The sequence below is a fragment of the Cynocephalus volans genome, chromosome 5 (genome assembly GCF_027409185.1).
Source record: "Cynocephalus volans isolate mCynVol1 chromosome 5, mCynVol1.pri, whole genome shotgun sequence".
NCBI lineage: Eukaryota > Metazoa > Chordata > Mammalia > Dermoptera > Cynocephalidae > Cynocephalus > Cynocephalus volans.
In genome coordinates this window covers 163,462,304-163,489,854 of record NC_084464.1, presented here as the reverse complement: position 1 = coordinate 163,489,854, position 27,551 = coordinate 163,462,304, and the positions used below count along the sequence as shown (strand labels likewise).

The 27,551-nt window shown below is 49.1% G+C and overlaps 1 protein-coding gene across 3 annotated transcripts in view; it reads left to right on the top strand.

Annotated features, from left to right (window-relative positions):
• The window catches only part of RPS6KA2 (ribosomal protein S6 kinase A2), a 260,600-nt gene that overhangs the window by 167,874 nt on the left and 65,175 nt on the right, over nt 1-27,551 (top strand). For all 3 annotated transcript variants that reach the window (XR_010023543.1, XM_063096080.1, XM_063096079.1), the window contains exons 4-10: nt 6,756-6,836; nt 9,182-9,261; nt 12,081-12,187; nt 15,667-15,704; nt 16,234-16,376; nt 21,408-21,478; nt 23,146-23,234. Coding sequence is in view for 2 of the 3 variants with exons in the window: in XM_063096080.1 (XP_062952150.1) it covers nt 6,756-6,836; nt 9,182-9,261; nt 12,081-12,187; nt 15,667-15,704; nt 16,234-16,376; nt 21,408-21,478; nt 23,146-23,234 (609 nt within the window). In the remaining variant the exon portion in view is untranslated. The remainder of the gene's footprint in view (nt 1-6,755; nt 6,837-9,181; nt 9,262-12,080; nt 12,188-15,666; nt 15,705-16,233; nt 16,377-21,407; nt 21,479-23,145; nt 23,235-27,551) is intronic.

Here is a 27,551-nt window from a genome sequence, read left to right as displayed (position 1 = left end):
CTAGATCTACCTGGTGAATGATTGTCACTGATGGTACCTCTGGTTGGTATGTGTGGTGTTTTGACTCTCAGCTTTCTACACCTTTCACAATTTCTATAACTCATTGGCACAGTAACAGTGGAAGGAGGAGGGACCACCTCTCCAGGTGTTCTTTTCTAAGCAACATGATCTTAGGAGTCAAAACTCCTTGAAATTCTTAGCTGTCAAAGAGGCAGCTTGAATGTCCTCAGCATCAGAAAATGAAACGTTTGCTTTCAACGTGTGTTTCTTAGTGGAAGGACCATGCTGTGGCTGTCGGTCAGTTGGCAGAAGCCATGGCTCCAGCCCTTTCATTCCATCCCTGAATACGGGCCACTAATGACAGACACCACAAGAGTGTGCATGGCCAAGTCAGGATATTGCCACTTATCCTAGCAAGGACCTGAACATGTTCCCCAGTCATTCGTGGAGAGCTGGTCCCATGCATGTTGTTTCATAGACTAAGGGCATGGCCCATGTGACGACTGTCCTTTCACATCTTGTTTCATTTGCCCCTGCATGGCTGCGTGGAAACTAGGTGTGGTCAGTGATGTGGCTAGTCACCAGCAGTAATAGAATCCTGTCCTGGAGTGAACACAGCCCTTTCCTGTTTCTGACCACCCTGGACCCTATGTGTGCTTGCTTCTGGTCACTTTATGCCCAAGGAGTCAGTCATACAGAACACTGTTGTGAAAATGTCTTCCCTGAACTGATGTGTTTAACCTGTAATATATTACGTTCATTGTCTGGATTCTTGGTTTCTTTCTCTGTTATTTTAGACATAATGATATTTGGATATTATATATATTTGGGCTCTTGGCCCTTTTTCTGTTTGTTTGAGATAATGCTATTTTTGTTTGCCTTTTAATTTTATGATCTTTTTCGATAGCCAATTTGTAGATATTTTGTAACTCAATCTGTCAGTCTTTCCTGTTATTTCTTCCATTGCTTTTATTTTTTTAAAAAAAGGATTTCCCATCAAAACATCAGGTGATAAGTAGTCACCTTTGTTAGAATTTTTATGGTTTGAATTTTTAAAAATATCGAACTTTTTAATAGATTGGGATCTATTGTACTATAAGAAATAGGGAGGAGATCCATAATTATTTTTCCACTGTAACTAGACAACCCCTTGGAAATTTGAATGTAACAAATCTTTTTCTAAATTTTTACCAGGATTAGTATGGCCTTTGGTTTCCCATTACGAACACAATAATGAAATACATGGCTAAAAAATGTTCTTCTTTCCAAATGGACCTGAATTCAATAATGTCAGTTTTATTTAGAGGATTTTTAGGTTATCTTAGCCAAACTCAAAGACTAAGGTTTGCAAGGACATGGCAAGATGGGTGTTGGAACACAAGTGTCCCCTTTTCTCTGCCACCCTGCCTCACCAGAGCACATCATCAGAGCATTTGGGGGACAGGTGTATGGCACAGGGACTTTTCCACCTAACGAGGAGGCACATTGTGATGAGAGAAGACCTGCTGTTCCTGCAGACTTCTCATCCTGGGTGTGCTCTACTGGAATAAAGGAACAGTGCAAGAAGCCTGGCCAGATGGGTCTGATGAGGTTTTCACCACGAGGAAGCAGCCCAAGTGCAGGATGTGGCAGAATCCACGGGTCCATGGCAGCTGCCCCTTTGTCTGCGTGACGTGTGATGGAGAGATTTTCCTTCTTGAGTTTAACTCAGTGTGATGCCAGCAGGTTGCTCAGAGACAGAGACTTTTTGTTTAATCATCTTAGCAGTGACAGCCCCGTCACTCTAGGTGCTGTAATTTCTGTCCTGGCTTCTCGGCTGAGCCTACCTGCAGTTATGACCCAGGCGTCCCCTTCTTGGGCCATTGCTTTTATTTTGAGAGAAGTCTTTCTGATTCTGCTGCTTAAAATGTCCTTTCTACCTTCAAGTCTTTATCTAGCCAGCATCTTCTGTATCTTTTATTGAGGGAATAGATTTCAGCTTTTGCTTTTATTAACGCCCCTGAAACTGTGTTCACACTGGCTGTCGCTGTTGGAACCTGTGAGAGCAGGCAGGGGATGGATGCTCTCCAGCAGCTCCCTGTGAACTGCTTTGCGTTCCCCGTCTGTGCTCATTCCCCTCTGCTGCAGAGCTAGGGGTGGGTGCAAGAGGCCCACCTGGGCGTATCCAGCATTTCTTATCCAAGAGGAATTAGCTGGTGTTGAGAGAGCCTTCTAATGACATCGTACAGTACTGCATGGGGTTTTGTCTTTCAGGATGTTCTCTGTGCTGCATAACTGCAGTCGTGTTTAATAAAACAAGCTCTCTTATTTTTAACTATATTAGGAAATACTTTTTCAAGAATGAATAGATGAAATGTTTTAATAAAAAAGTATATCAAAACTTGTAAAAGTCACACCAAAGGCATCACACAGACGCCGACTTCTCTGGCTTTCACTCACGCCACCCCATCACAGGCCCCACTTCTCGCAATCACAAGGGATGGACGCGGTCACCCAGGTGGACAGTCTCCACGGCACTTGCTGCTGCCGAGACCTGTTGCATTTCTTGACGTCTGCCCTCCGTCTTCTCCTGGTCTTCCCCTCACTGCTCACAGCATTGTGCACCCCCTCCTCCCCTGGGGCAGCAGTGTGCCCACCGAGGTTCTCGCATCTGCCTTTGCAGCAAAGCTCCAGGCCACTGCGTGTCCCAGCCCCTGACACGCTGGGGCTTCTCTCCTCCCCTGTCACTGCGCCCCAAGGGGATATCTCTGCCAGTCACCAAGCCAGAGGCTAGCATGGTACAGCTTCCTCCTTGTCATCCCTGGTAGCTGCGAGGTCTCGAGGTCTCAGTCCTCTCTTGTCCCTGCCAGACCTGTCTCTCTCCAGGACTGCAGCAGCAGGTCCCCATCACCCACTTCATCCACCAAGCTGTTTCATTCTTCACATGACATTTTACCTTCAGACCAGGCCGGTGTCTGTGCTGTGTGAACGTCTCCTCTCCTCTCGTGGTCTCACGTGTTACTCCCTGCAGCCTCATGGCTGCAGCTGCACCCCAGCCCACGCACCACCAGGGGAGTGTCCCCAGCCACCACCCTGCAGGGCTGCCCCTCTGCCCGCATCCCCCTTACTGAGCACCTGGGAGGCTCCAGTTCTCTTGTAAGGTTTGGCTCCTTGTCTGTGAATACTTCCCTGAACCGTCCTGGCTCCTGCAGCACACAGAGTGGCCCCCTGTGGGCCCTTGCTGCCTCCTTACTGTCTCTGCGCTGGCCCCTCGCTCCCTGGAGGGCAGAGCCTGCAGCTTGCACTGCAGACGCCCAGCACCAAGGAGAATGAGCGAGTGATGGGAAAAGAGTGGCTGGGGTGGGAGTAGGAGGAGGGAGGAATTCGGGGGAAGGTGGCTAGAAATACGACTTCAACATTCAGCGGGCTAATTTATGAACGGACAGGGAAGACTGAGCCCCACCTTTGCTCCACCTCCATCATCACCCCCAAATTCATGATCTATGTAAAGGAGGGAAACTCCCCGACAAAAAATTCAGAGTTCAGATCACTAAGGCATTAAGTCACAAATGACAAACAGGAACGGCAGCTGGGCAGAATTCTGCAGCACAGCTTCTGAGGCTTGCATGGTTGCTATGAGCAGCGAGGAAATAAGAATCTCTAAATTCAGGGGTCGTTACTCCAGAGACAGAATCACAGCTGGTGACATGAAAGTATATTAAATAAAGTGCTCAGCAGCCAACCTAGCTGCTACACGCAGTGCTCTGCTTTAACTATTTGGGTAATAGTTTCCATTCATAACCCCCACTCATTAAATCCTTTTCGACAGAAATCGCCTGTTTCTCTCTCATCCTGTCTTCCGTGCCATGATTGGGGCCGCCCGTTGGTTCTAGCAGTGACAGGGCCGCACACACTGTGCCTCTGCCCAGTGGAAGGGCGGCAGGCAGGGTCTACTCCCTCCCAGCCCCCAGCAGGAGTCCAGCTTTGAGCAAATGCTTTTCTCTACAAGGAGCCTCAGGTTCCTCTTCTGTAAAGTAGTGGGGCTTAATTACATGCTCTCCATGGTCTTTCAAGCAATAAAATTCTGATTCCATTAGGTGAGGCTGAAGGAAGACCTGCTGTGTGTCACCCTGGGTGTGAGTGATGAGGGTCAGGTCCACACCCTCTGCCTTGGGGGTGTGGCCTCAGGAAGTTAGGAGCCATGCTGGCTCCAGGGGGGCCACTGGGGCTGCCCACAGCTCTGCCCATAGCGCTGGCTCCTGGGACCTAGGTGCCCTGTGAGGGAGCCACCATCTCATCCCTGTACTGCGTATTAGGAAACCACAGTGACACTGACAGTGAGGGACAGAGCTAGGCGTGAACCCCGGTGACCCCGTCACAAACCAGCCAGGGGAAGTAAAACTGTCGTGCGCCAGAGTCACAGGTGGACTCCAGAGAGCCTCATACCTGGATATGAAAGTTGATAAGAAGAGCTGATAGAGGAACAAGTAGGGGACTGTCCCTGGGTCCCAGGAACAAGGAAGGACTGCTTTTTTTAATTGTGGTAAAATGTGCATAACGTAATGTTTACCATTTTAACCGTTTGTACGTGTACAGTTCAGCAGCATTAAATACACTCACTTAGTTGTCCAGTCCTCACCACTGTTTACCCAGAACATTTTCATCATGTCAAATGGAAACTCCGTAGCCACTGGACAACAACTCCTCGTCCCCACTTCCATCTGCTGGTGACAACTGTTCCCCTTCCTGCCTCTGGGAATTCCCTGTTCTGAACACCTCCTGAAAGGGGGATCGGACAATGGTTGTCCTTCTGTGTCTGGCTTATTTCACATAGCAAATGTCCTCAAGATTCGTCCATGTAGCAGAAGGTAGCAGGATTTTATTCTTTTCAAGGCTGAATAGTGTTCCACTGTATGTGTAGATCTCGTTTTATTCATTCAGTCATCTGCACGGACACCTGGGCTGCTTGTATCTTCTACTGTTCTGAATGATGCTGCTGTGAACGTGGTGTGCAGGTGTATTTTGAGTCTCTGCGTTCAGTACTTCTGGATGTGTACCCAGAAGTGGAGTTGCTGGGTCATGTGGTAATTCTACGTCTGACTGTTTGAGGACCCGCCAGACTGTTTTCCGCAGCAGCAGCAGCACATTCTGCATTCCCACCAACAGCGCACACAGTTCCAGTTTCGCCATGTCCTCGCCAACACTTGTGATTTTGTTGTATTATTATTGATGTTGTTGTTGTAAAAACCTCAGGGAAGGACTCCTTAAATAAAACTTTAGAGGTAGATACCACAAGTCCAAAATGTGGATGAATTTAAAAACCTGCTCCAGTAATACGATACTTATCATGTTTGTCACAATGGGACTGTTTGAAGAAGTTTCCTACCACACTCACATGGGGCCATGTGCAGTCCCTTGGATTCACCCTGCATGTACCAGTCTGCTTGGGGAACCTCAGGGTTGTTCTTATTCTCAAGTGGTGACCTTTCTTTCATTGTTCATTTTTTTTTTTTTGCCTCAAGACTAATTATGTCTGTATTCCCAGACAGCTTGGGATAAGGTGAGTGTCAAGAAGAATATGTTGTAATTGGTTATAACACACTAAATTAAAAAAAAAAATAGCCATGGTCCATAGTTATCCTCATGGAGAGAGAGAAGGAATCTTCCTCTTGATTTCCAGTTCCATAAGAAATGCAAAAATCACTATTTTGTCACCTTCGTGGTTCAGGCAAGGATCATGTATGTGTGCTAACACACAGGTCGTTCCATGCCAAAATATTACCCCACAGGCGACTTTTTAACTTGCAAGGAGACATGCAGATCCTCACAATGGAGAGACCGTGACTTGCCACCTTAACACACCATCAAACTCAGCATCACTGAGAGAGGGTTGTCCCAAGAGCACCTCCTGGCCCAGCACAATCTGAGGTACAGGCATCCCTGGAAAGCATTTCCACAAAAAATGTTTAGGCTCCATCTTATAAAGCCTCCAGACCTAAGCTCAGTTTACAAGAAATACAGGGTTTCGAGAAAACAGTCGAGCAACAATCAGACAAACCCAGAATGTGCAGCATTCTACAAGAAAACTGGCCTGGACTTAACCAAAAGTCCACAAAAAAGTACAGTGGGAAAAAAAAAGCAGGGGACTATTCTCTTCTAGAAGCAAAATGAATAAAGAAATTTAACAATCAATATAATGTGTGACCTTGACTTGATCCTAGGTTGCAAAGAATAGAGCTATAAATGACATGGGGGGAGCAGGACTGAATATGGCTTGGATCAGACGGTATCGTGGAGCGATTGTTAGTTTCTTACGTGTGATGGTAGCGTTGGTGTAACGTAGAGATTGTCCTTATTCTTAGGAGAGGCAGACAAATGCACCTACAGGTAAAGTGTCATCGTGCTATTTCTCTTCCATTTTGGGGGCCTGCTGGTTAGCTCAGTCAGAGTGTGGTGTTACAACACCAAGGCCAAGGGTTCAGACCCTGTACCAGGCAGCCTCCAGAGAAAAAAACGAAAAACCACACATCTCTTTCCAATTTCTTTGGTGAAAGAGAGAGAGACAGAAAGTACATGTGTCAAAATGTAAATAGTTGTTAAATCTAAGTGGAGAACTTAGGGTGATCCTTATACTACCCTTTCAAGTTTTGAATATGTTTAAAATTTTTTGTAATAAAAAGTTAGGACGAATTAGTTTTATCTCATATTTTATATTCAATGTTCCTCGGATTTCTTAATTCCTGTCTATTGAATGCCTTTGTTTTTCTGTTTTTCAGTTCGGGACCGGGTCAGGTCGAAGATGGAGAGAGACATTCTGGCAGAAGTGAACCATCCCTTCATTGTAAAGCTTCATTACGGTAAACGGAGAAAAATGACACACTTCTGAGAGGACCTAGGGCAATGCCCCAGATCACAGGAAACTGAAAACAAACAAACAAACCAAAAAATAGACCAAAAACAAAAAGAAAAGAAAATCCTCCCTGTGTCACAGAGTCCTCTCCTATCTGGGGATGATTCCTTAGTCTCTGTTGTTAATCTGTTTTGTGTTTGTTTTACCTAAAAGAGCAAGATGCCCTGTTCTAAGCTCACAGACCTAATTTTAGAGGGGCCTATCCATTACTATTAAATTATCACAATTGGTCATCTAGTAGAAAGGTCTCTTGACCTAGACTGGGTGAATCTATGACGTATTTCTGTGTTGTTTTAAAATAAAATGCTTGTGATCCAATAATTTCTTTAAATCAGAAATAATAAAGCCTCCAACATTTCAAGCGAATATTTTGTTTCAAGCATTTTAGAGATACAGCTCATTGAACCCTCAAAACTTCCATTCAGGACCGGCCCCATGGCTCACTCGGGAGAGTGCAGCGCTGGTAGCGCCAAGGCCACGGGTTCGGATCCTATATAGGGATGGCCGGTGCGCTCACTGGCTGAGCGTGGTGTGGACGACACCAAGCCAAGGGTTATGATCCCCTTACCGGTCAAACAAACAAACAAAAACACTTCCATTCAAGGTAGTTATTATTTCCAATTTTGGGGGCTCGGATCAAGCAATTTACCAAAGGCCACATACATATCTGCTTTGTCTCCCAGCTTCTCTTTATTTGCTTCTGGCCTTTTTATCTCATCAGAGAAGCAATAAATAAAATTTTCTCATTTAAAAGATTGAATAGATGTTGACTCCAGAGTCATGCACTGATGTTGACAACTCAAATAATTAATATGATCAGAGCACAGGAAGGACCCACAACAAGACTAGAGCCTCGTCACCGGTTCCAAAGGCTCCAGGAACGCAGTGTTGCGGGACAATTGTTAGTGACATTTACGTGAATCCAAAGCAGAGGCACAAACACACCCCCGCAGGACTGGGTGGAGGAGATGCCTGGCCCTTCGCTGGTCAGTTTCTGACATTACTCAGGAAACAGTTCAGTCTTGTTTGGAAATTATGCGGCCTATGCTCTCCAAAGTAATGACAGCTCCTCAGTGCTGAGAATTTGCAGAAGCTGCGGCACTCTGTCACCCCTTTTGGCTGTGGCAGTGTGGCTGCGGCCTCCGCGTTGTGTGGAGGGGGTCCGGAGCCTGGTCTCTCTCAGCTGCCTCCACTGCTGCCATTGGCTGGTGTCAAATCCAGTCCTGCATGTCATTTAAATTAGTCCCAGGGTGTTTTCTGCAGATGTTGAGAATGGTGTCTCCCAGAGATTTTGACAGACCCTGGGTGTCACCTCTGCTGGACCACAGTCTCCACCTGCCCTTCAGCCCGAGGATGGGGCGCTCACTCCACACATCAGTCTGCACAGTTCTGACAAGGGGTTCTCGTTAGAGGCTGTGTGTTTCTGAAACCCCGACATTTATAAAGTTCTAGCATTTCCTTTTACAAAATAGAAAGTGTTAGAGCATGCAGGGAGAGCATCCTTCCCATGTGGACAGACCAGACGCCACATGCTGGGTCCTCAAAGCAACTGAACCGCTCTTGGGACAGGGTGATGGCTGCGGGTCTCTCTTGATCCCCATGGACTTGTTCGCCTCTTGCCAGGTGGTGGAAGGGCTGTGTGTCCTGTCCAGTCCATCCGTAATCATAGCACACAGCAGCCGGACCTAGGTCCTGAGCCGCACGGTCACCTTGTACTCACCAACACTGCCATAAAATAAGAGAAATGGCAGGTCTCCTTGTCCTCTGAGCTATAGGAACGCAGTCCTGTAGGAAGAAAAGGAGGCATTCACACGCCATCAGAACCGTCCTCCTGTCGCCTACCAGACACATCACAGCAAGGGTCGGCGTCCCGAGTGAGACCCACTTGTAACCAAAGCCAGCTTTCATAGCGGAGATCGTGAGAGCAAACTTGAATATACAAATACTTTTCTCCCTGCGTATCTCTCAATTCCTTTTGTAACTAAAAAAGGGAGGGAAGGAATGAAGGAGGGAAGGAAAAAGAAAAAAAAAAATCTCTAGACTCCTAACAAAAGTGGGAGAGAGAGGACATTTTAGTATCGCCTCCTTCCCCCGGGCTCGCCCTGGCAGGCTGGTCTCCCGCTGGGTTCCAGCTGTGTTTCTGAAATGACTCAGCCTCACAGATTAAACAGTATTCTTTGAGCCAGAGCGAAACCGGGCTTTTGGAACCACAGTGCCTGAGTCAGAGTGAACAATGCCCACTGCAGGGAGAGCTCGGCACTGCTGAAACGCTGCACCTGTCTCCCTCCGCAGCCTTTCAGACGGAAGGGAAGCTCTACCTGATCCTGGACTTCCTGCGGGGAGGGGACCTCTTCACCCGACTCTCCAAAGAGGTAAGGCGCCCTGCCCGAGGGGCAGCGCCATGAATTTCTGTCTGGAACTCGAGGGCAAGAGGGACTGGAGAAGGGCAATGGGCGTGGAGTGTGTGTGTGGTCTGGAGTGTGTGTGTGGTCTGGAGTGTGTGTGTGCTGTGCTGTGTGTATATGTTAGGGAGTTTTAAAGAAGTCACGCAAGTAGCACGAGCAAGAAATGACATCCTTGAAAGATCTCTGGAGAACCAGCGCCTCCAAAGCCTCCTGTAAGCTCTAGAACCACCCACTGCACCCTTCACCGCCCCAGGCAGAGCAGGTGGAGGTCAGAGGTTAGTCTGCAGTATCAGCTGCAAGACTTTATTTCACAATGTCTCACTCTCCATCCTGGGAAGATGCAGTTGGCGCCGTGTGGGCCACACATTGTGGGGTGGACCTGCATGTAGTCTGTGTTCAGGAGCAGCTGCTCAGGGCTTTGCACACTGCCTGAGGTCTCATGACCATCAGCCACATCACAACCCCGAGGTTTATCCTTGACCTCCCACTACTTTAAATAGAAACTTCCCAGAATGCTGCCTAGTACACCATGAGAGCTCTGCAGCCCTCGTTGACTTGAAGAGCACCGTGTTTCATGGCGTAAGGAAAAACAGTTCTGTCCATGGTGCACAGGGCTTTTCATTCTGGTGATTCTGTGCGATATTCTTTTATACCGAATGAAGACCCACAAAAGCAGCATGCTGATCCAGTGCACGGTGCAACTTCTGACACTCCTGCTCTGCCCTCCAGCTCAGTGTTTTTCACTTGACTGTGACAGAGGGCTTTGCACTACCCTGTCCCTTTCCTTCCACGCTCCCACTTTTTCAGCAGGAGGTCCCTCTGTCTGCAGAAACTCCAAAAGGAACAGCAGATCAAGGTGGAGCTGCTGCTCGTGGGCAGCTCTCTCCCACCATTTTCTGGCTGTTCCTTGGGAAAACGGCACAATGTGTGTAAGGGGCTCCTTGCAAAATAGGGAAGAACACTGTGCTAGGGGAATCTGATTCATGTTCTACAAAAACTCCTCTGGAGCTGGCGTCTGCTCCCTCAATCCACCGCCCTGCTTGTGTGCACATTTCCAGAGACGCAGAATCTTGGGCACCTGCCAGTTTCTTACACGACACCTGTTGGTGCGTTCTCTCTCCCTCTCATCCACAGGGAATCAGCCCATTTGGGGTCTGGTTTTGTCCAGTATCTAGTATGACACACTCTGTGGTCGGGTTTCTTGACCAAAAAGGCAGCAGTAATTAGCAAAAAGCCACGTAGCTCTTCACAGTGGGAGTCTGTGTCTCCCCAAGACCCTCAACTTCAGAGTAAAAGTACAGCTGGCAAGCAGGACCGCAGATTCGGGAGCCTGTGGGAACCTATGGAAAGTACTTTCCTTGTGTTCCATCATGTGACAAGCATGACACCCTGCCAGGTGCTGCGTTGCCTGCCTGCAAGGAACTTGCATCTCTGAGGAGTGTCACTTCTGTGGAGAAATTACTTATCATTACACTTGGGGACATGTGCCCTAAGAACTGGAAAAGTAAAACAGTACGACTACCCCTGAGCTCTAAACTGTACACACAGCCCTGGTGATCAGCATCGAGATAGGTGAAGTTGGATGAAGCAGAAAGTGACTATAAGTGAGCCTGCCGGGTAATTAACCAGTGTAGACAAGAAACGCCCAGCCAGGAACGCGCCCGCTACGGGAGATGGGACCGGAGATTCTGGAGCACGAGGGGTGGGAGGGTTGGTGGCACCCATCGCTCATGGCCCCATTTGGAAGTGCCCCTTTTGTGACAGGGAAGCCCCTTCCATGTCAGGCTGACGTCGTGCACATTCTGTCCCCTAACTGCCCTTATTCCAGCTCTGTGCTAACCCAGGTGAGCTTCTGCTCACACGTGCATTTCCACATGTCTGAGAGAGTTGGTGATAATGGGGACTTCTCATCTCTGCGACACTGAGTTCTCGTGGTGAATGTAAAAAATGGTTTGTGAGAACGATAAGGCTTTCTGTGAAGGTGACTACAAAAAAATATGTTCCAATTCTAAGAACCAGGGGCGAGGGATAGGTCAGTGTGACAATAATTTTGAAGTCTGTTGGGCAGTGTGGCAGATTGTAGCAAACCTGAATGAATGTGCTGCCGTCATGTGGACACTTGGGTCATCCCAGTCTGGTTGCTGCAGAGCCCCAGGCCGCCCAGCCGCAGGAGAGCCCAGAATCAGCCGCCCTGACACCCCGGAGCCCCTCTCCAACCATCCTCCCCCTGCCTGGGGCCCCCAATCCTGACCCCACACCAGTGTGTGCTGTGTTGGTAGAAGGAACCCGCTTTGGGGACACAGCAGGTTCCTTAGACTAATGGCCAGTTTGCATCAACCCAAGGGGTGAAGACAAAATTGGAGGGAGGAAAAATGGGATGAGACCTGCTTTCACCAGCTCGTCAAGCCTTCGTGGTGTGGCTTAGCTATTTGTATTAAAATTTTATGAACTCACAGCAGAAGCACTCATGTTAAAGTATAAACCCTGAAATACATCCCAAGGGTAGGGCAGAGGGGAGAGCTGTATCCGAGGCCCCTTGTAAGGCTGATGAAGTCAGCCGTGCAGGGAAGCTCTCGCCTCCTTCCACTGATCCTCAAGCTATAAGGAGAACATACTTTTCCATCCAAAGAGCCAGAAAAGCGTTGTTGGGGGAGCCCATGATTTTCCACAGAGCAAAACCGACCCAGGCATGTGCTCTCTCTGGGACTGAGGCGGGTCTCTCTGGCAGAGGCGTATAGAACAGACCCTCTGCAGCATCGGCTAAGCGGGTCACTCTTCCTCTGCAGGTGATGTTCACCGAGGAGGATGTCAAATTCTACCTGGCTGAGCTTGCCCTGGCTCTGGACCACCTGCACGGCCTGGGCATCATCTACAGAGACCTGAAACCTGAGAAGTAAGTGGGAAGAAGGGGGTCCCAAGCCCCCGGTGCCCCTCTGCTCCGCGTTTCTGGCTGGCTCACGTCAGTAGCCACAGTTAAGTATTTACGTATCAGACATCTCAGGAAGTGGGCTGGAAAGTCCTCATGTGGGCACGACCCGGGAAGTTCCAAGTAAAGGGAACAAATGCCCCTTCCCCGCCCCCACACAGGTGCCCAGACGCAGGGGCAGCGTGGTGCTGATTTGCTCAGGAAGTGCCCAGGACTGAGCTTACCTGTCCTCATAGGGTCCTCTGAGGGGGAAAAGGCCTGGCTCATGTCCCTCACGCACAGGGACGCCTGGGGCCAGGAGGGAGGCAGACCCAGGACTCTGACCCACGTCCCCTGCCCCCTCTGGTGTAAGACTCATCTGTCTGTTCTGGAGCATCTCAAAAAGTGCTGCCTCCAGCTTGTGTGCCTCCTCTCCAAGTCCCCTCTTCTGTCCTCCAGCTTGTGTGCCTCCTCTCCAAGTCCCCTCTGCTGTCCTCCAGCTTGTGCGCCTCCTCTCCAAGTCCCCTCTGCTGTCCTCCAGCTTGTGTGCCTCCTCTCCAAGTCCCCTCTTCTGTCCTCCAGCTTGTGTGCCTCCTCTCCAAGTCCCCTCTTCTGTCCTCCAGCTTGTGCAGCTCCTCTCCAAGTCTCCTCTTCTGTCCTCCAGCTTGTGCGCCTCCTCTCCAAGTCCCCTCTTCTGTCCTCCAGCTTGTGCGCCTCCTCTCCAAGTCCCCTCTTCTGTCCTCCAGCTTGTGCAGCTCCTCTCCAAGTCCCCTCTGCTGTCCTCCAGTTTGTGCGCCTCCTCTCCAAGTCCCCTCTGCTGTCCTCCTGCAGATTTAGGAAGCCCTTTCAACCACCTCCATAAGCCCAAGGAGTATGGTCAATTAACCTCTACTTAGTTAATTGCTTGGCTCGTTTCCAGGTGACAAGTCAGACTAGCTTTCCCAAGAATTTATCTAAAAGACAAAGGCATCAGACTTCCAGGCCCAAAGCCCACTAAGATTTGTATACATTTGGCAATGTCAGTCTGTAATGTTATTATTTCTAGGATATTTTCCTAATCTTCTCTGAATTGAAACGTTAAATTCTCTCCAAATAGTAGTGTTCCCGTTTCAGAATTTTTTCCTTACATGTTCTATGTAGAGCTGGCATATAAACTGGGAATGATCCATTTAGAAAAGATGAGATTTACCGGATGGTATTTTAGTTTCAAGCAGCTGACTTGAACAGTATCCCCGAGAGGATGTAGCTGATGGTCTCAGTCACTATTTACTGCCCTTTGAGGCCAATTAATACCACCCTCCAAGATCAGGGTCTAACCTGCCCCCAGACAAGGTGTCACCTGGTGGTTCTGACCAGCTCTGGGCACAACCCCAAACCCGCGGGCTGAGATGGAGCGGTCAACGGCGGTCAGAAGTGGGTTCCTGCTCATGCCTTCCCCCCTACACTCTCACTTACACTGAACCGAGGCAAAGACAGACTCTTGTCTGTAGCCAGACTTACCAGATGTGGCTGCCACTGATGGGAAACATCTGGGTTTTCTCAGAAACCAGGTCACATTGTATGCGCACGTGATGTAAAATGCACTTACCCATGTGCATGCCGCACAGCTCTGACTCACCTACTAGTCTGCAGAGCATCGCTCACTGCTCACGTGAGATGTGTGCGGGGCCCTAGGAGGCCCTATGTTGAGTCGCCCACAGAGAGAACAGCGGCACCTCATTAACTACGACTGACTCCTTCAGAGGACAGGAGCATGGGGCCAGACTTCAGAAGCGGATTCAAGTGACATGCACACTGGTGCTCTGGGCCAGGCATCCTTTTCATCCATTCCCCATCAGGGGAGCCTGGCCTGTCACCTTGGGTCATTGACAAGGTCATCTCAGAAGTCAATCTCGTGTTGTTTTAACACATCTCCAGCCTGCACCAGAATGTAATACCTGTGCTCATGTCCCCGATTCCCCCTTCCAGCACATGTGGTTGCTGTGCGGTGCCCATGTGTCCCAGGCTCCCCTGGTGCATCCATCAGGGCAAGAGCACTGGGCCTCACTCTTTTAAAGGTCTAAATGATCCTTACAGCTAAATATAGTAACATTTAACTGCACGGTTGAAGAATAAGGTTTTGTTGTTCAATTAGAATTAGTAGGGAACTAATCTTAAAAGTTGCGTAATTATGGGCAAAGATCAAATATAACCAAAAAGCAAAGATGAAAACGTTTGCCTCATTAATTAAAAATTATCATCTTAATTATATGCTGCAACCTTTTCCATCCCATTTTTATAAAATAATAGATTCTTCGGAATTTCATGGCCAATTTTTAAAATTGTGGTTTTACCATTTTAACCATGTGCAAGCGTGCAGGTCAGTGGAATTAAGCATGTTCACAGCACTGTGCAGTCACCACCGCCCATCTCCAGAACTTTTCCATCTTGCAGAACTGAAGCTCTGTCCCCACTGAACAGTAACTCCTGTTCCCTTCTCCCTCAGCCACTAGTAATCAGCCTTGTACTTTCTGTCTCTGTGAGTTTTAGTCTAGGAACCTCATGTACGTGTATCATGAAACATCTGTCCTTTGTGACTGGTTTATTTCACATAGCATAACATCTTCAAGGTTCATCCATGCTGCAGCGTGTCAGAGGTTTTTAAAGGTATTTTTAAAGCCTTGCTTTTGTTTCTCTCCAGCCTTCTTCCTGGTCTCTTTAGGGTGAGGCTGCTACCTTCCAGGATCTGGTGGAAAAGTATTTCATTACAGCCAAAATAAGTAAACAGGGAAGGTTAGAAGCCACAGGGTCTCAAGGTATTACAGCCCCAGACAGCAGCCTGGGGCTCAGGGAACTGCACCCACCCCCCGCATACCCCGCCTCCGTTCTCTAGTGAGGAGCAGGCTCCACCCATGGCAGGGCAGCTGGGAAGAGTGAAGCTAGCTCTGAGGTCTGGTTGGGGCTGGATGTCACACACATGCCTGCCGAGGGCTAGCGGGGAACGAGACAGGGACCCAGTGCCATGCTAGGGCCAGGTCTTATCCTAAGATATGAGAAGCCTGGGAGGCTCAGGGAGAGGATCTGGGAGAGGAGAAGAGGGTCCCTGAGCATTGAAGGACTCCTGGAGAGAAAAATTCCTTGTCAGAGCCTCCACGTCTCCATGGCAGGACAGTCTGGAGGGTTCCCAATCCTCCCTGGGGACTCAAGAAGGTCTAAAGCTGGCAGTCCCCCAGGGCAAGAAAATACAGGTGCCGCTCTGCCTCCCAGATGCATGGATCTGAATGCTCTCCTGACCCGACAAATGCTGTACAGTAGGGAGCAGTAATCTGAAACCCACCCTCACCACAGCAGGCAACTCCTGGGCCAGGCTCTGCTCATGGTCATGAAGACGTCTGCCCCCAGCTGTCCCCAGGGCTTCCCTCTGAGTCGCACGTGCCAGTCCATGGGCTGGCTCTCCTTCTAAACCTCTCTTTCCCCCTTTCTTTCAGCATCCTCCTGGATGAAGAAGGACATATCAAAATCACAGGTTTGTAAAGGACAGTCTCCCTCGATGGCTGCATCTCAGCCCTGGTGAATTTGGGGACCAGCCCTCCGGTCATACTCACATTTGCCAGACCTAGACCTGTGTTTGTGATGGAAGCCCAGGTGTCCCTTGTGTCCTCCTCCCTGCTGCGCTCTGTCTTCCCACATAGCCACCAGCCCAAGCCTCCTTTCCGGTCCTTTCCTTCAGAGGGAAGCAGCCTGATCCTGTCCTATCCGAGCAGCCCCAGGTGCCTCTCCAGTCCCCAGTCCCTGGGACCTGCAGCGTGAGCTGAGGGAAGAGGGACTCCTGGGGACTTCACGTGCATTACTGAGAAATACCGTCTCCCATTAATGTCACAGGGCACTCCTGAACTTGTAGGTTCATAAGGAATCCGCACACTTGTGGATTCTGACTTGGGAACTCTCCAGGCTTTGGAGGTGTGCACGGACGTGATGTGCTGGCATCTGAGCCGGGCTCTGTTCCCCCAGCTGCACAGAGACTGAGGGGTGCTGTCTGCTGTGTTTGCGTTTAGATTTCGGCCTGAGTAAGGAAGCCATCGACCACGATAAGAGAGCGTATTCATTCTGCGGGACGATAGAGTACATGGCGCCCGAGGTGGTGAACCGGCGGGGACACACGCAGAGTGCCGACTGGTGGTCCTTCGGCGTGCTCATGGTAATGTCCGTCCTCGGGCCGCAGCCCATGTCGTGTGGCTGGGGACAAGGAGCAGGCAGTGAGTTTCTGAGCTTAGCATCTCCAGGCAGCCTCCCACCCCTCCCAGCTTCACACTGTCGGAAAATGGAACTGGGATTCAAATGAGAATGCAAACATATCAAGGGCCAAGCCTTTGTTATAGCTAATGCTCTCATGGGTTTAGCACAAGGATTTTAAGGGATGCAGTGATTTCCATATTAAAGATATTTTTCTTATTTCAAAGGCAAAATGCTTCCACTTAGTTGTAAAAATTAGAATGAACCAAAATATACAGAGTTGAACATTGTTACATGTACACCTAGTAAGCTGGATTTTTCCTTTACATCATTTTTTCTCAGGCATATAATCAAACGCTGTCTAGGGTTTTCCACAGTCATAATAGAAATGCTGTGGTTTTCCACGGTCACAATAGAAATGCTGTGGTTTTCCACGGTCACAATAGGAATGCTGTGGTTTTCCACGGTCACAATAGAAATGCTGTGGCTCCCTTTTCCCAATCCCCAAATGACCCTGCCTTTCCCCCTTTTCCCCCTCCCCCCGCCCCCACCAGGGCAGGGGGCTCCTGGCCCTCTGTACTCACTTGCCCTCTGTGTGGACCACACTGTGATGCTCTAGAATCTGACACTGGACGCTAGTAGGTTGTGGCATTTCAGGGTTGACCAGCCTTCCAACCTGTGCATGTGACACAGGGGGAAATGAGTCTGCAAGAATTTTAGTCAAGGTGATGAAGGTCGCTCAGCCAGCCCCAGGCACAGCCACATATGTGTGAAACCTGGTTCCCTTCAGAGACCAGGCTGCCTCTCTTCCCCCACCCCACACACCTCACCCCCTGTTGTCACACACAGGGCTGAGTCCTGTGGACCTCAGGTCAGAGGTGCCACCTAAGGACCTTGGGCTGGTGCTCTGAGGCCTTGCTGGGGGCATTAGTCACTTTGGTCATTGTACTGCTCTCTGGATTCTGGTGCTGGCTGTGTTGCTGGATCAGCACAGACTGCTGAACTCTTTGAGGCAGACAGACATTAGCCAGCTCAGGGACGGATATATGCAGCTTAACCTGGAATGCCAATTCACAGTAAGAGACGTCCATGCCACCTTAGCAGTGCTCCTGCTTGTGGGACCAGCGCTTCTCTGTCAGCAACCTGCAAGGAAAGTGAATTAAACAAATGATCACGTGCAGAGTGCTTGCGATGCTGCGGCATGACAGGGGGTTCGTAAATGTTAGCCAGGAGGGTGGTGAGGATGTCTTATTGTGTCATGATTAGTCAGGCCTCTGAGGACACCAGCTAAGATGCAGTTCATTTCCCAGCTGAGGACTCCCTGGCTCTCAGGCTTTGCCCCTCCATTTGTCTTCAGATTGAAAGGGTCTTTCGTTAGATGTGCGAATGAGACAGTGAGGTTCCCTTGCTCTACTCAAGGTGATTTTTGCTGAGATAGCTCCACTCCCTTCCAAATAGGTTGGTTTCCTTTGTGGCCTGGGCGGTGGGCATTTGATGGGGTAGGGGTGTGTGCTGTGCAGTGGCCCCCCTGCCCCTGCTGCAGACTTCACTGTGAAGTCTGAGGTTGCCTTTGCTGACACCAGGCTGTAGGTCCATGGTCACAGTCTGCCACTGCAGGAATGATTCCAGTTCCCACATCTGCCCTCCTGGGGATCCAGATTCCTCTACGGAGCCGGGCTGGCCACGCTGTGAGTCCAGACTCCCTGGAAGGACTCTGGCTTTGTCCTGTTCCTGGATCCTGTCCTCCCCCCCTGGGTGGTCCCCAGCCCTTGAAGAAGATGACAGGGCATGTGAGTCTGGGCTTATGAATGGTCCCCACGGCAGTGCCGCAGGTGAACCTTTGCTGAGCACAGTCAAAAAGTGCTGCCATTCATCTCTTGGTGCAGCTGACATGGAGAGGAACAAGACACCAGCCTGGGATGGGAGAGGATGCCCTAGCAGATAAATCCACAGCCACACACCACATACAAGTCACAACCAACTCACGCAGATTTGTGAGGTTCGGGGAGTGGGGCGGAGGAAGGGGGATTTGATATTCACCACGGACCATAAAATCTATGCTGTAATACAAAATATATCTTTTAAATGTCTTCTGGCCTAAATCATTACAAATTAAAGAAATAAATGGAGAAGCTGAAAGAGAAGGAAAAGAACAGCAAAGACGTATGAAAGGAAAGATTGAAAGACCCAGAGAAGGAGACTCGCGTGGACGAGGAGGCGGGGCCCCTGCTTTGAGCTGGTCTCCATCACGCTCCGCCCGGGTTTTCCGCACGGCTCATCAGGCCCAAGGGAGAACCAGACATCCGAGACCCTCCCTAACTCTCCCGGCCAGAGTCAGTGCTCGGCTTTTGCGTCTTTTGGCTCTTGCACCAATTTGCTGTCCTAGCATCTGTTGTAACCGCGTTACCCCCACGCGGGCTGTCCCCAGCACAGAGAGCAGCAACTGTGCCCAAGAAGTCTGCTCCCCAACGGACCAACACGGGGTGAAACGCCCCTACCCAGATCCAGGGGCCCGGTGGCCTTCACCCACCCTGGGGTCCCCTCTGTCCTGTCATTGCTGCAGGCACGTCCCTGCAGTTTGGAGAGGTTGGCTCCCAGCTGCTTCTGAAGGAGCTTTGCCCCACCACTGGCTGGCGTCGTTGAACACACTGGGAATTGTCCACCAGTTTCTCACTGGGCACCAGATGTTTCTTACTGAATTGCTCACGTGTTTGATGGAATTGTCTGGTCAGTGTCCCATAACAGCTGGGGCCACACCAGTCCCAGATATGTCATCTTACTCAGCAGTGTGAAGCAGGAGTGGGCATTGCGATGATGACAAGTTAGGTCTGCGTGGCACGCCAGAGTTTACACCTTTGCTCTGAACCAGAATGCCTCCGCGTTAGGCAGGAGGGATAGCATTCTTTCTGTGCACAAAAATGTAAACTAAGGCTCACACAACTGTTCCAGAAACACATCGCATTTAGACCTGAACCCAGAGGTCTTGACGATGGCAACCTCATGCTTTCAGCTCTTCCTTGGGCAATGTCAGAAGTTACTCCCAGCTTCTCACTTGCAATTAAGAGATGGGTCCAGTGTGACTAGGTCTCTAGTTACATAGGAAAGAACCACGAGGTGGAGGAAGAGGGAAGGGAGAGAGAAGCACCACGTGGACCTGAGCGCTGGAGCCACGGTCAAAAGCTAGGAAGAGATCACGAGGCAGATGTAGGCAGCATACTGGCAGTCGGTGATCAATGGTTCCATGACACACAGGCATCAGGTGGCACTGCGTGTGGCACGGGCCAAGTGGTGAGCCTTCACATTCCATCCAGCCAGAAGGCTCTTCCCCAGGAGCGGGGTCTCCTGACTGCTGTTAGTCACAGACTCAAGAAAGAAAGAAGAAAGAGGGTAAAAAGGGGAAGAAACAAAACGGGAAAGCTCCCTTTGCTATTTCGATTCTGTTTTAAAAGATGTTTTAATTTGTATAATCAGCTTGTGAACTTCCATCCTGTTCATCAGGTGAATAGCTCATCTGCCGGTCAGAGCGTTCCTGCCTTTCAATTTAATTATGTCTGTCTGTTTCTAAATTCTCGTCTGGACTCTCTTAGTCTTGCTTTTTACTGCTGAAGCCTGGCTGCTCTGGGTGCCTTCACTTAGTCAGTGCAGGGGATGGACAGCAAATTTTAATGTGATAGAGCAAGCTTCAAACACCTGAACTGGCAGGCAGTGTTAGATTTCTTCTAAAATTTTGTTTTCAGAAAACAGACTGGTAATATTAATAAAACCGCAGGTGAACGGTTTTATTCATTTCTTTAAGCTTGTAATTTTCACTCCTGCTAGCCAAGTATAACTCCGAATCTTAGGAAAGCTTTTACATACGTTCCAGTATTAACTTACAATAGCAGAAAATTGGAAGCATCCCAACTGTCCAGCAATACATACCCTTATGTTTTGTCACATCCACATATAAAGTGATATTACAAAGATTTCATAATAAGCATTGTAAGTTTTACATTATTCTGTGAAAAGTTGGTATAACAAACCTTATCTATGCTGGAGGATAAATTTTAAAGGACAGAGATCTGTGCAGTAAGAAATCAAGACCTGGGCAAATTTAATGAGGTCATCTAAACACCTGCACTGAGGCCACTTTCTCATAATTTAAACTGACATAAAAGACACGGAGCAGGCTCGATGCTTTAGCACATCCTAGTTAGATCTGGGATCTTGTGTTTAAGGAAAGGATTTGTTGTTGCTGCCGCCCTGGCTTCTCTCAGAGGTGGTCAGCTGCACATGTTCTTCGCAGGAGACCATGCACCTCCAGAGTCCCCTCAATTGGCACCGTTTGTGCCAAGGGCAGTTGGTGCAAGAAGGAAATCCATGCTCAGAAAGGCTGCCGTCAATCCTCTCTTTATCTCAGGCTCCAACCTGGCAAATGTACACTAGTAATAAAATAATAATTTTTGGTATTTGGCAGCCTGTGTCTTAGAGATTACTGGCAACCTGCTGTTTCTATCAGATGTCACCAATGGACTGTTATCAGAGTCCATTTGGCCCTAGAAGCACCCTGCCCTGCCCGTCCTGGCACATACAGGTGTTCAGTACAAGTCACCTCCCCTCCTCCTCCTCCTCCTCTTCCTCCTGGCTCAGTCCCCTCCACAGCACCCACCAGAAAGGATGGGGGCCTAAACCGCACGTGTGAGCTCAGACTGCCGCCCAGCAGACCCCATTATCTTGCCCATTCCCTTTCCCCTTTGCACTTAGCACCTGCTCACCTGCCGTGTGCTTAATTATTTACCGCATTTGTCATTTATCCATCTCGCTGACACTCGAGCCCCACGAGGCAGTTTTGTTCACTCACGTACCCCAAGCGTGCTGGTCGGTGCCCACACCTTGTAGATCAGGATGTTGAGTGAGTACATGAACTTGGGTCGCATGTCGCCCTTCCAGGGCGCTCTGCTGTTAGGTCAGGCCCGTCTGCATAAATGGACTCACCCTGTCCTGTGTTGCTCTGCAGTTCGAGATGCTCACGGGGTCCCTGCCGTTCCAGGGGAAGGACAGGAAGGAGACCATGGCCCTCATCCTCAAGTGAGTACAGAAGAGCCACGCCAAAGGCTTGTGGGCAGCATCTGACATCAAAAGCTTCCGTCTTTAAGTCTGTGGGTGTGACGTGGGCGATAGCCGTGATGGGAATAAGGTGCTTGGTGTGTGGATTACAGCGCGTCAGGTGAATGCCCAGCCGCGTGTGGGATCAACTGGTCTGGTTAATCCCACTGAGTGGTTCTGGTGAACTCTTCTACCATAGATAAAGCTTCCCATCAGTCAACATCATCTAGAATGTGCAATGACTGGGTTTGCAGATGTGCTGACTGGCAGCCTTCCAGAAGGAAAGCACAGATTCCGAAGGGCACGAGGATCTAGGGGTCTTTTCCAAGAACACAAGAGCAGGGTCTCCTTTCCTGCTGCCCCTGTTGGCCCTATTTACGTAATTCCCTAAGCTCTCCTGGCTGGCATTGGTAGCAGTTAGCATCACTCTGTCGTATGACTGAGGACAAGTGATCTTCTGCTTAATTCTCATGAGGAATCATTTACCAAGCAGATGGGTTTGCTCCTAAAGCCACAGAAGGAAGTCCGACCCTAGAGCTGTCTTGCCATAGCACCCTAACTGCGAGCAGCCACCACCAAGCATGGCTGTCAGAGATGAAAAAGGGGAGGCAGGGGCCCCAAGTCAGTCCCTCCCTGCTAAGCAAGAACTCAGAAAGCTGTCCTCTGACCATCCTCAGAAACTCTGCTTGCATGGACATGTAGCTTCCATAAAATCGAGGGGCACCCAACACGCTGCCAGTCAAGTCTGTGTAAATTACATTCTCATGTAAATGGAAGGAGCGGGGTGAGGGAGGGAAGCCCTCAGTGAGCGCTTTTGTGAAGCCAGGTGTCGGCCTTTCACTTAACCAGTTTTCCTCTATCAAGTGACATTCACCTGCCCACGACACCTGCAGCTGCAGCCCATTATTTTTGTAGTGATTGCCTCTGCTTGTTTGGATTCTGAGAGAACAGTATCTTCATATTTTCTAAAGCTACAAGAATACCCCCAGCAAGTCACTGGTGTGGACTCGTGCCGTGGAAGTGACAGAGGATTTCTGAAGGCACAGCTCCAAGCTCTGTGCCTGGGCTTATCAGTGTGGTCGGAGGACCCCCCAGGGCCCTGAGACCCTCCTGGGGCCTGCAGGGTCATTCTTGCCTGGATTTTCTTCATAGTATTGCAACAGATAGAATCAGGACAGAGAAGAGCGTCCGGCAGTCCCCTGGAGCCCGGAAGAGATTGACTCACATGCAAAACAGCACCATGGACGACCTTGTTCTTTTTTGGTTTCAGAAAACAGATAATTTCCATTGAGAATGTTATTTATGTTAATGAGATTGTTATTTTTAATTATTTTTATTCTTTAATAAATTATTTTTATTATTAGCTAATAAAATCATTTTATTGATTAAATGCAAATTATTAAATAGTAATTTTAAATTTTCTTAGTTTTTCTAATATAATAAGTATGATAGCTATAACCCACCTAACAAAAGCTCTTTGGCGTGCTCCGTAACTTTTAGAGTGTAAAAAGGTCCTAAGACCAAAACGGTGAGAGCTGCTGCCCTGGGTGACTTCGACATGGGTCTTCTGTGCTGACTGAGAAGGGCCTCTCTGTGGCTCGTCCTTCTTACCCTAAAATATGGTCCTAACATATGATTCTGTTTTTCAGAGCCAAGCTGGGGATGCCTCAGTTCCTGAGCACAGAGGCCCAGAGCCTGCTGAGAGCCCTCTTCAAACGGAACCCCTGCAACCGGCTGGGTAAGAGGCTTGCGAGCTCCCCGCCCCACTCCAGCGTAGCTCTCATTGAGCGGCACGATTTAGCAAGGCCACCAAAACTGTCCTTCAGGAGGGCTGGAAATACTCTCACAAGCTGTCTGGGCTCCGAGGACAGGAGGTCTCTTCATGATTTCTAAACCACGCTGCCGAAATATAAGCTATTTTCTAAAAATCACTAGTTTTACGCAAAATGGTGGCACTTTTTCCGGCTGATTTTACTTCTCGTAGTTTTGGAAATTCATAAGCTAAGAATAGAGCAATTGAAAAGCTGCTTCTAATTTAATCCCTCTTAAATTAAGAAACTTCAATATCTGTTAAAATCCAGATTTACTTTAATATTAATAAAGTACTGTTTCCTTTTCCTTTTTTTTTTTTTTTTTTTAAGAATTTATTGGAGATTTGCTCACTTGGTTGGGAAGGTCTTAGGGACTGTTGTGGAGACGTCCGAGAGTAGGTCTATAGTCACTGAGCACACGGCACATGAGCACAGAGTTCTTTTCAGGTCATTTTGTCACACAAGTAAATGAGAGGAACAAAATCTTTATCATTCTCTTAACTCTAACCTCAGAGAGAGAAGATACAAAATTAAGAAAGGAAGGCACATGTTAAATCAGGAAATATTTCATTTGCGGGGGGGGGGGACTCTTCTCTCCACATGTCTCAACCCCAGGGGAAGATCAGACCCTTTAACTTTTCCATTCATCAGTGTTAATTTCAGGGGTCATCTGCCTTTATTTGTGAACATTTGGTTATTAAAAATGAAACTCATATCAAAAGTACTGTCCTACTCCACAGGAATATTTCCCCAATATATGAGATTATTTATGTGTAACTGTGATCTTAGGAAAAAGGGGGTCAAGGTGGTGTTTTAAAATCAATATTGACACATTTAAAATAATGAGTAGTTCACATGAATTCAGATTGTTATGAATTGTTATTATTGTATTCAGCTAATCAAACACATTCACGTTCAACCTCTAATCCAGATTTATCATATATACAAATATTTCTTTCTACGGATTCACATTCAAAATAATTTTTTCCTTTGCAAAAAGATTTCCCATAGTTGTCATTAAATGGCGGTTCTCCTATCATGTAACCGGATATTTAAAAATTCCACTTTATGAACTTTTCAGTGACTCATCTACTGCAGTTGTCTTTGTCCACTATCTGACCCGCCTTCGTTCCTCCACAATGCAGTAAAACGGTCCCTCACTGTCCCATGTCACTTCTGTGTGTACTGAGCACAGTTAGCACGAGGTAGGTGAGGCGCCTTCTGTCCCCAGCACTAGTGAGGCACAGAATCGGCAAAGCCCAGGCCAGGTGGCATGGCGCCCCACATGCGCAGTCGAAAGGGTAGATCCTGCAACATGTTGGCACTGTGGCAAAGCCCATCAAATTTCAGTTGCATACACCTTTTCCCCAGAAGTGTGACTTCCGGAAATCTATCCTTCAGACATGCCGCGCCACCGTAAAAGTTATTGTATGAACAATGCTGGAGGTCTTTCTGCTTAGCAAAGACGTGGAGACACTGTAAATGTTGATCAGTAAGGGAACCCTTAAATAACTCATGGTGCGTTCAGACCACAGGCACTTAAAAACGTGGTCGAGCCGTAGCAGGCGCCTGCACCATGGAAGGGCACTACTGGCATTTGGGGCCAGAACATTGTTGTGGGTGCTGTGCTGTGTATTGGGGAGGTTGAGCGGCATCCCTGGTCTCCACTCACCAGATGACAGTCGAATATCTCCAGACACTGGCAAGGCCCCCCAGGGGCATATCTGCTGGTGAGAGTCCCTGCTCTGGAGGTGCCGCCATGGCAGGTGCCCAGAGGGTATAAACCTGCCCTGTGGCAGAGCTTGTACCAGCCACACTGCAGCTCAGCTGTGCAGGGCCCTGGCCCCGCACCCACTGGCACAGGCCCTCGATTGGTGTCTGTGAAGAGGACAGTTGTCAGGCCAGGTGAGTTTGATTTAAACTAGTGAGCACGGAAACTGCGCACGTTGTACAGGGATGCTCGGCCAGAGCGTCCCAGAGCCCAGCCTAAGGGCAGGGGCTGCTCACCTGCCCAGCCAGAGGCAGCTGCCCTAGAGAGGAGCTCCCCGCACTGTCAAGAAGAAGGCGAGGGTCTGCCCAGGGGAGCGGGCAGACCACACCCCGATGGCTGCGGAGACGATGAGGTGGAAGGGCGTGCTGTGGCCCACGCAGGGGACACAGTGTGTGCATGGGGTGTGTGTGTGTGTGTGTGTGTGTTATGTGTGTGTGTGGTGGTATGTGGTGGTGGTGTGTGTGTGGTGTGTGGTGTGTGTGTGGTGTGCATGTGTGTGATCTGTGTGGTGTGTGTGTGTGTGTGTGTGTGTGTGATGTGTATGTGTGTTATGTGTTTGCGTGGTGGTATGTGGTGGTGTGTGTGTGGTGTGCGTGTGTGTGATCTGTGTGGTGTGTCTGTGTGGTGTGTGTGTGATGTGGGCGGTGTGTTGGGAGGGTGTGGTGTGTGTGCTGGCACATGTGATGTGTGTGGTGTGTGTGCTGGCACATATGATGTGTGTGGTGTGTGTGTGTGTGTGTGTGTAAATGCTTATGTGTATGCTGGGTTCACAGTTTGGAGGCACCTGAAGCTAAACAGTGTCATCACTGGGGTCCCTTGGCAAAGTCGCAGGCGGGGCCTGAGACCTCTGGCCGAGCGTCTTGGCGAGTCTCCGTTGTCTGGGGCTGCGGGTCTGACTGCCGCGGCTCGGCAGGTGCCTGGCCATGTTTGCACACACGCGGCCCCTGGGTTAAGAGCGCCACTTTCTGTGCCTTGTGAGGCTGTCCCTGTAGGTAAATATCACAGCTGGGGAAGCAGCCAGTGGCTCGGTGCTTACCCGTATCGGGCGGTCCCTATACCCACCATGGCCTCTGCAGGCAAGACCCTCACATCCTGAGGGCCGGGGTAGAGGGCTGGGTGGTGAAGGCAGGACGCCGGGGTCCTGTGCCTGACTCTCTGCCATGAAGTCGTCATCTGCCTGTGGTTTTATCAGATCCAGGTGTGGTGTGGCCCGTGGTGGGAGCGGGTGCCAAGTTGTGCAGACCCCTGGTCGTCACTGCGCTGTCTGAAGAGGCGGCAGGGCATCTTTCCTAACTGGAGGATGCCTTTGGAGGCGGAGGCCGAGTGAAGACGGTAAACCAGTCAAGTCGACTCGTTGCCACGCCCTCTGATTTGTGTCTAAACGTCCCATCAAAGCCCATAATTGTCTGCCCACTTCTCACCTGACTTTCCCAGATCATGAATTAAGTTGAGTGCCCTTCGTTAAAGTCTCCGTAAACACCAAGAGTGAGGCTGAGATAACCCTCCCTGTGTAGAGGGATTAGGTGCTTGCTGTCAGGAACTTGCAGCCCGGATCAGCAGATCTGAACTCCCTCCAGAACATGCCTGCCTCAAAGTCTGGTTTGCAACCCTGTGAACCACCACAAAATGCACATCAGCTTCTTTGCATGTCATCTCTGCGTTTTTCTAACCCCTGAAGCCCACCCACAGTTTAGAGCCCCTGGTCTGGTTTCATCAATGTTATAAATATCTGGTGCAACCAGTTATTTTTAATTGCCCTGATTCTGTGACTCCTTCCCAAGTGCTCCACACTGTCCAGCGTAAGCATGGCCTCTGCACAGCCCTGAGAGGCCAGCAGGCGAGAGGCTGGACATGGCAGGTGCATAGCCTCTGACGTTCCTCTGCCCAGCAGTTTTGTAGTAAACCAGGTGCACCAGGGAGTGCACTTTTCTGAGTTTCGGGTTCCTCCCAGGGAGGAGGAGGAGGATGTGCACTGGACGCTGCACTAATGCAATGGTTACCTGATTTAAAGCCTCATGATAATACTTCAGGGGGAGATTGGATAAGGGGCATAAAGAATAAGTACAATTTGTAATAATATTTGCTAATAATATTGATTTGACCAACATACGTTAATGTTCAGCCCCCAAATGTGTACAATCATGATTCAATAAAAAAATAAAAATTTAATTTAATTTAATTTAAAAAACAGTACGCAAAAGGCTTATGAAAAGAGGTGCATTCATGAGAATTGCTTTTAGCTGCAAAAACCAGAACTCTCAAACAATTTAAAATGTTTTAATTCAACTAATTTGGACTTTCGAATTGCAGTATATTCTTCTCACATTAGCCCTCTGGTGGTAGATGAGTTGTAGGTGCTGGCTTGGTGGCCGATCTGTGGCTATCAAAGCCTGGGTCTCTCTATCCTTTATTCTGCTCTCCTCAGTGCACTGTCTCTTCATCCGTGTGCTCAGTGCTTTGTGATCACAAAATG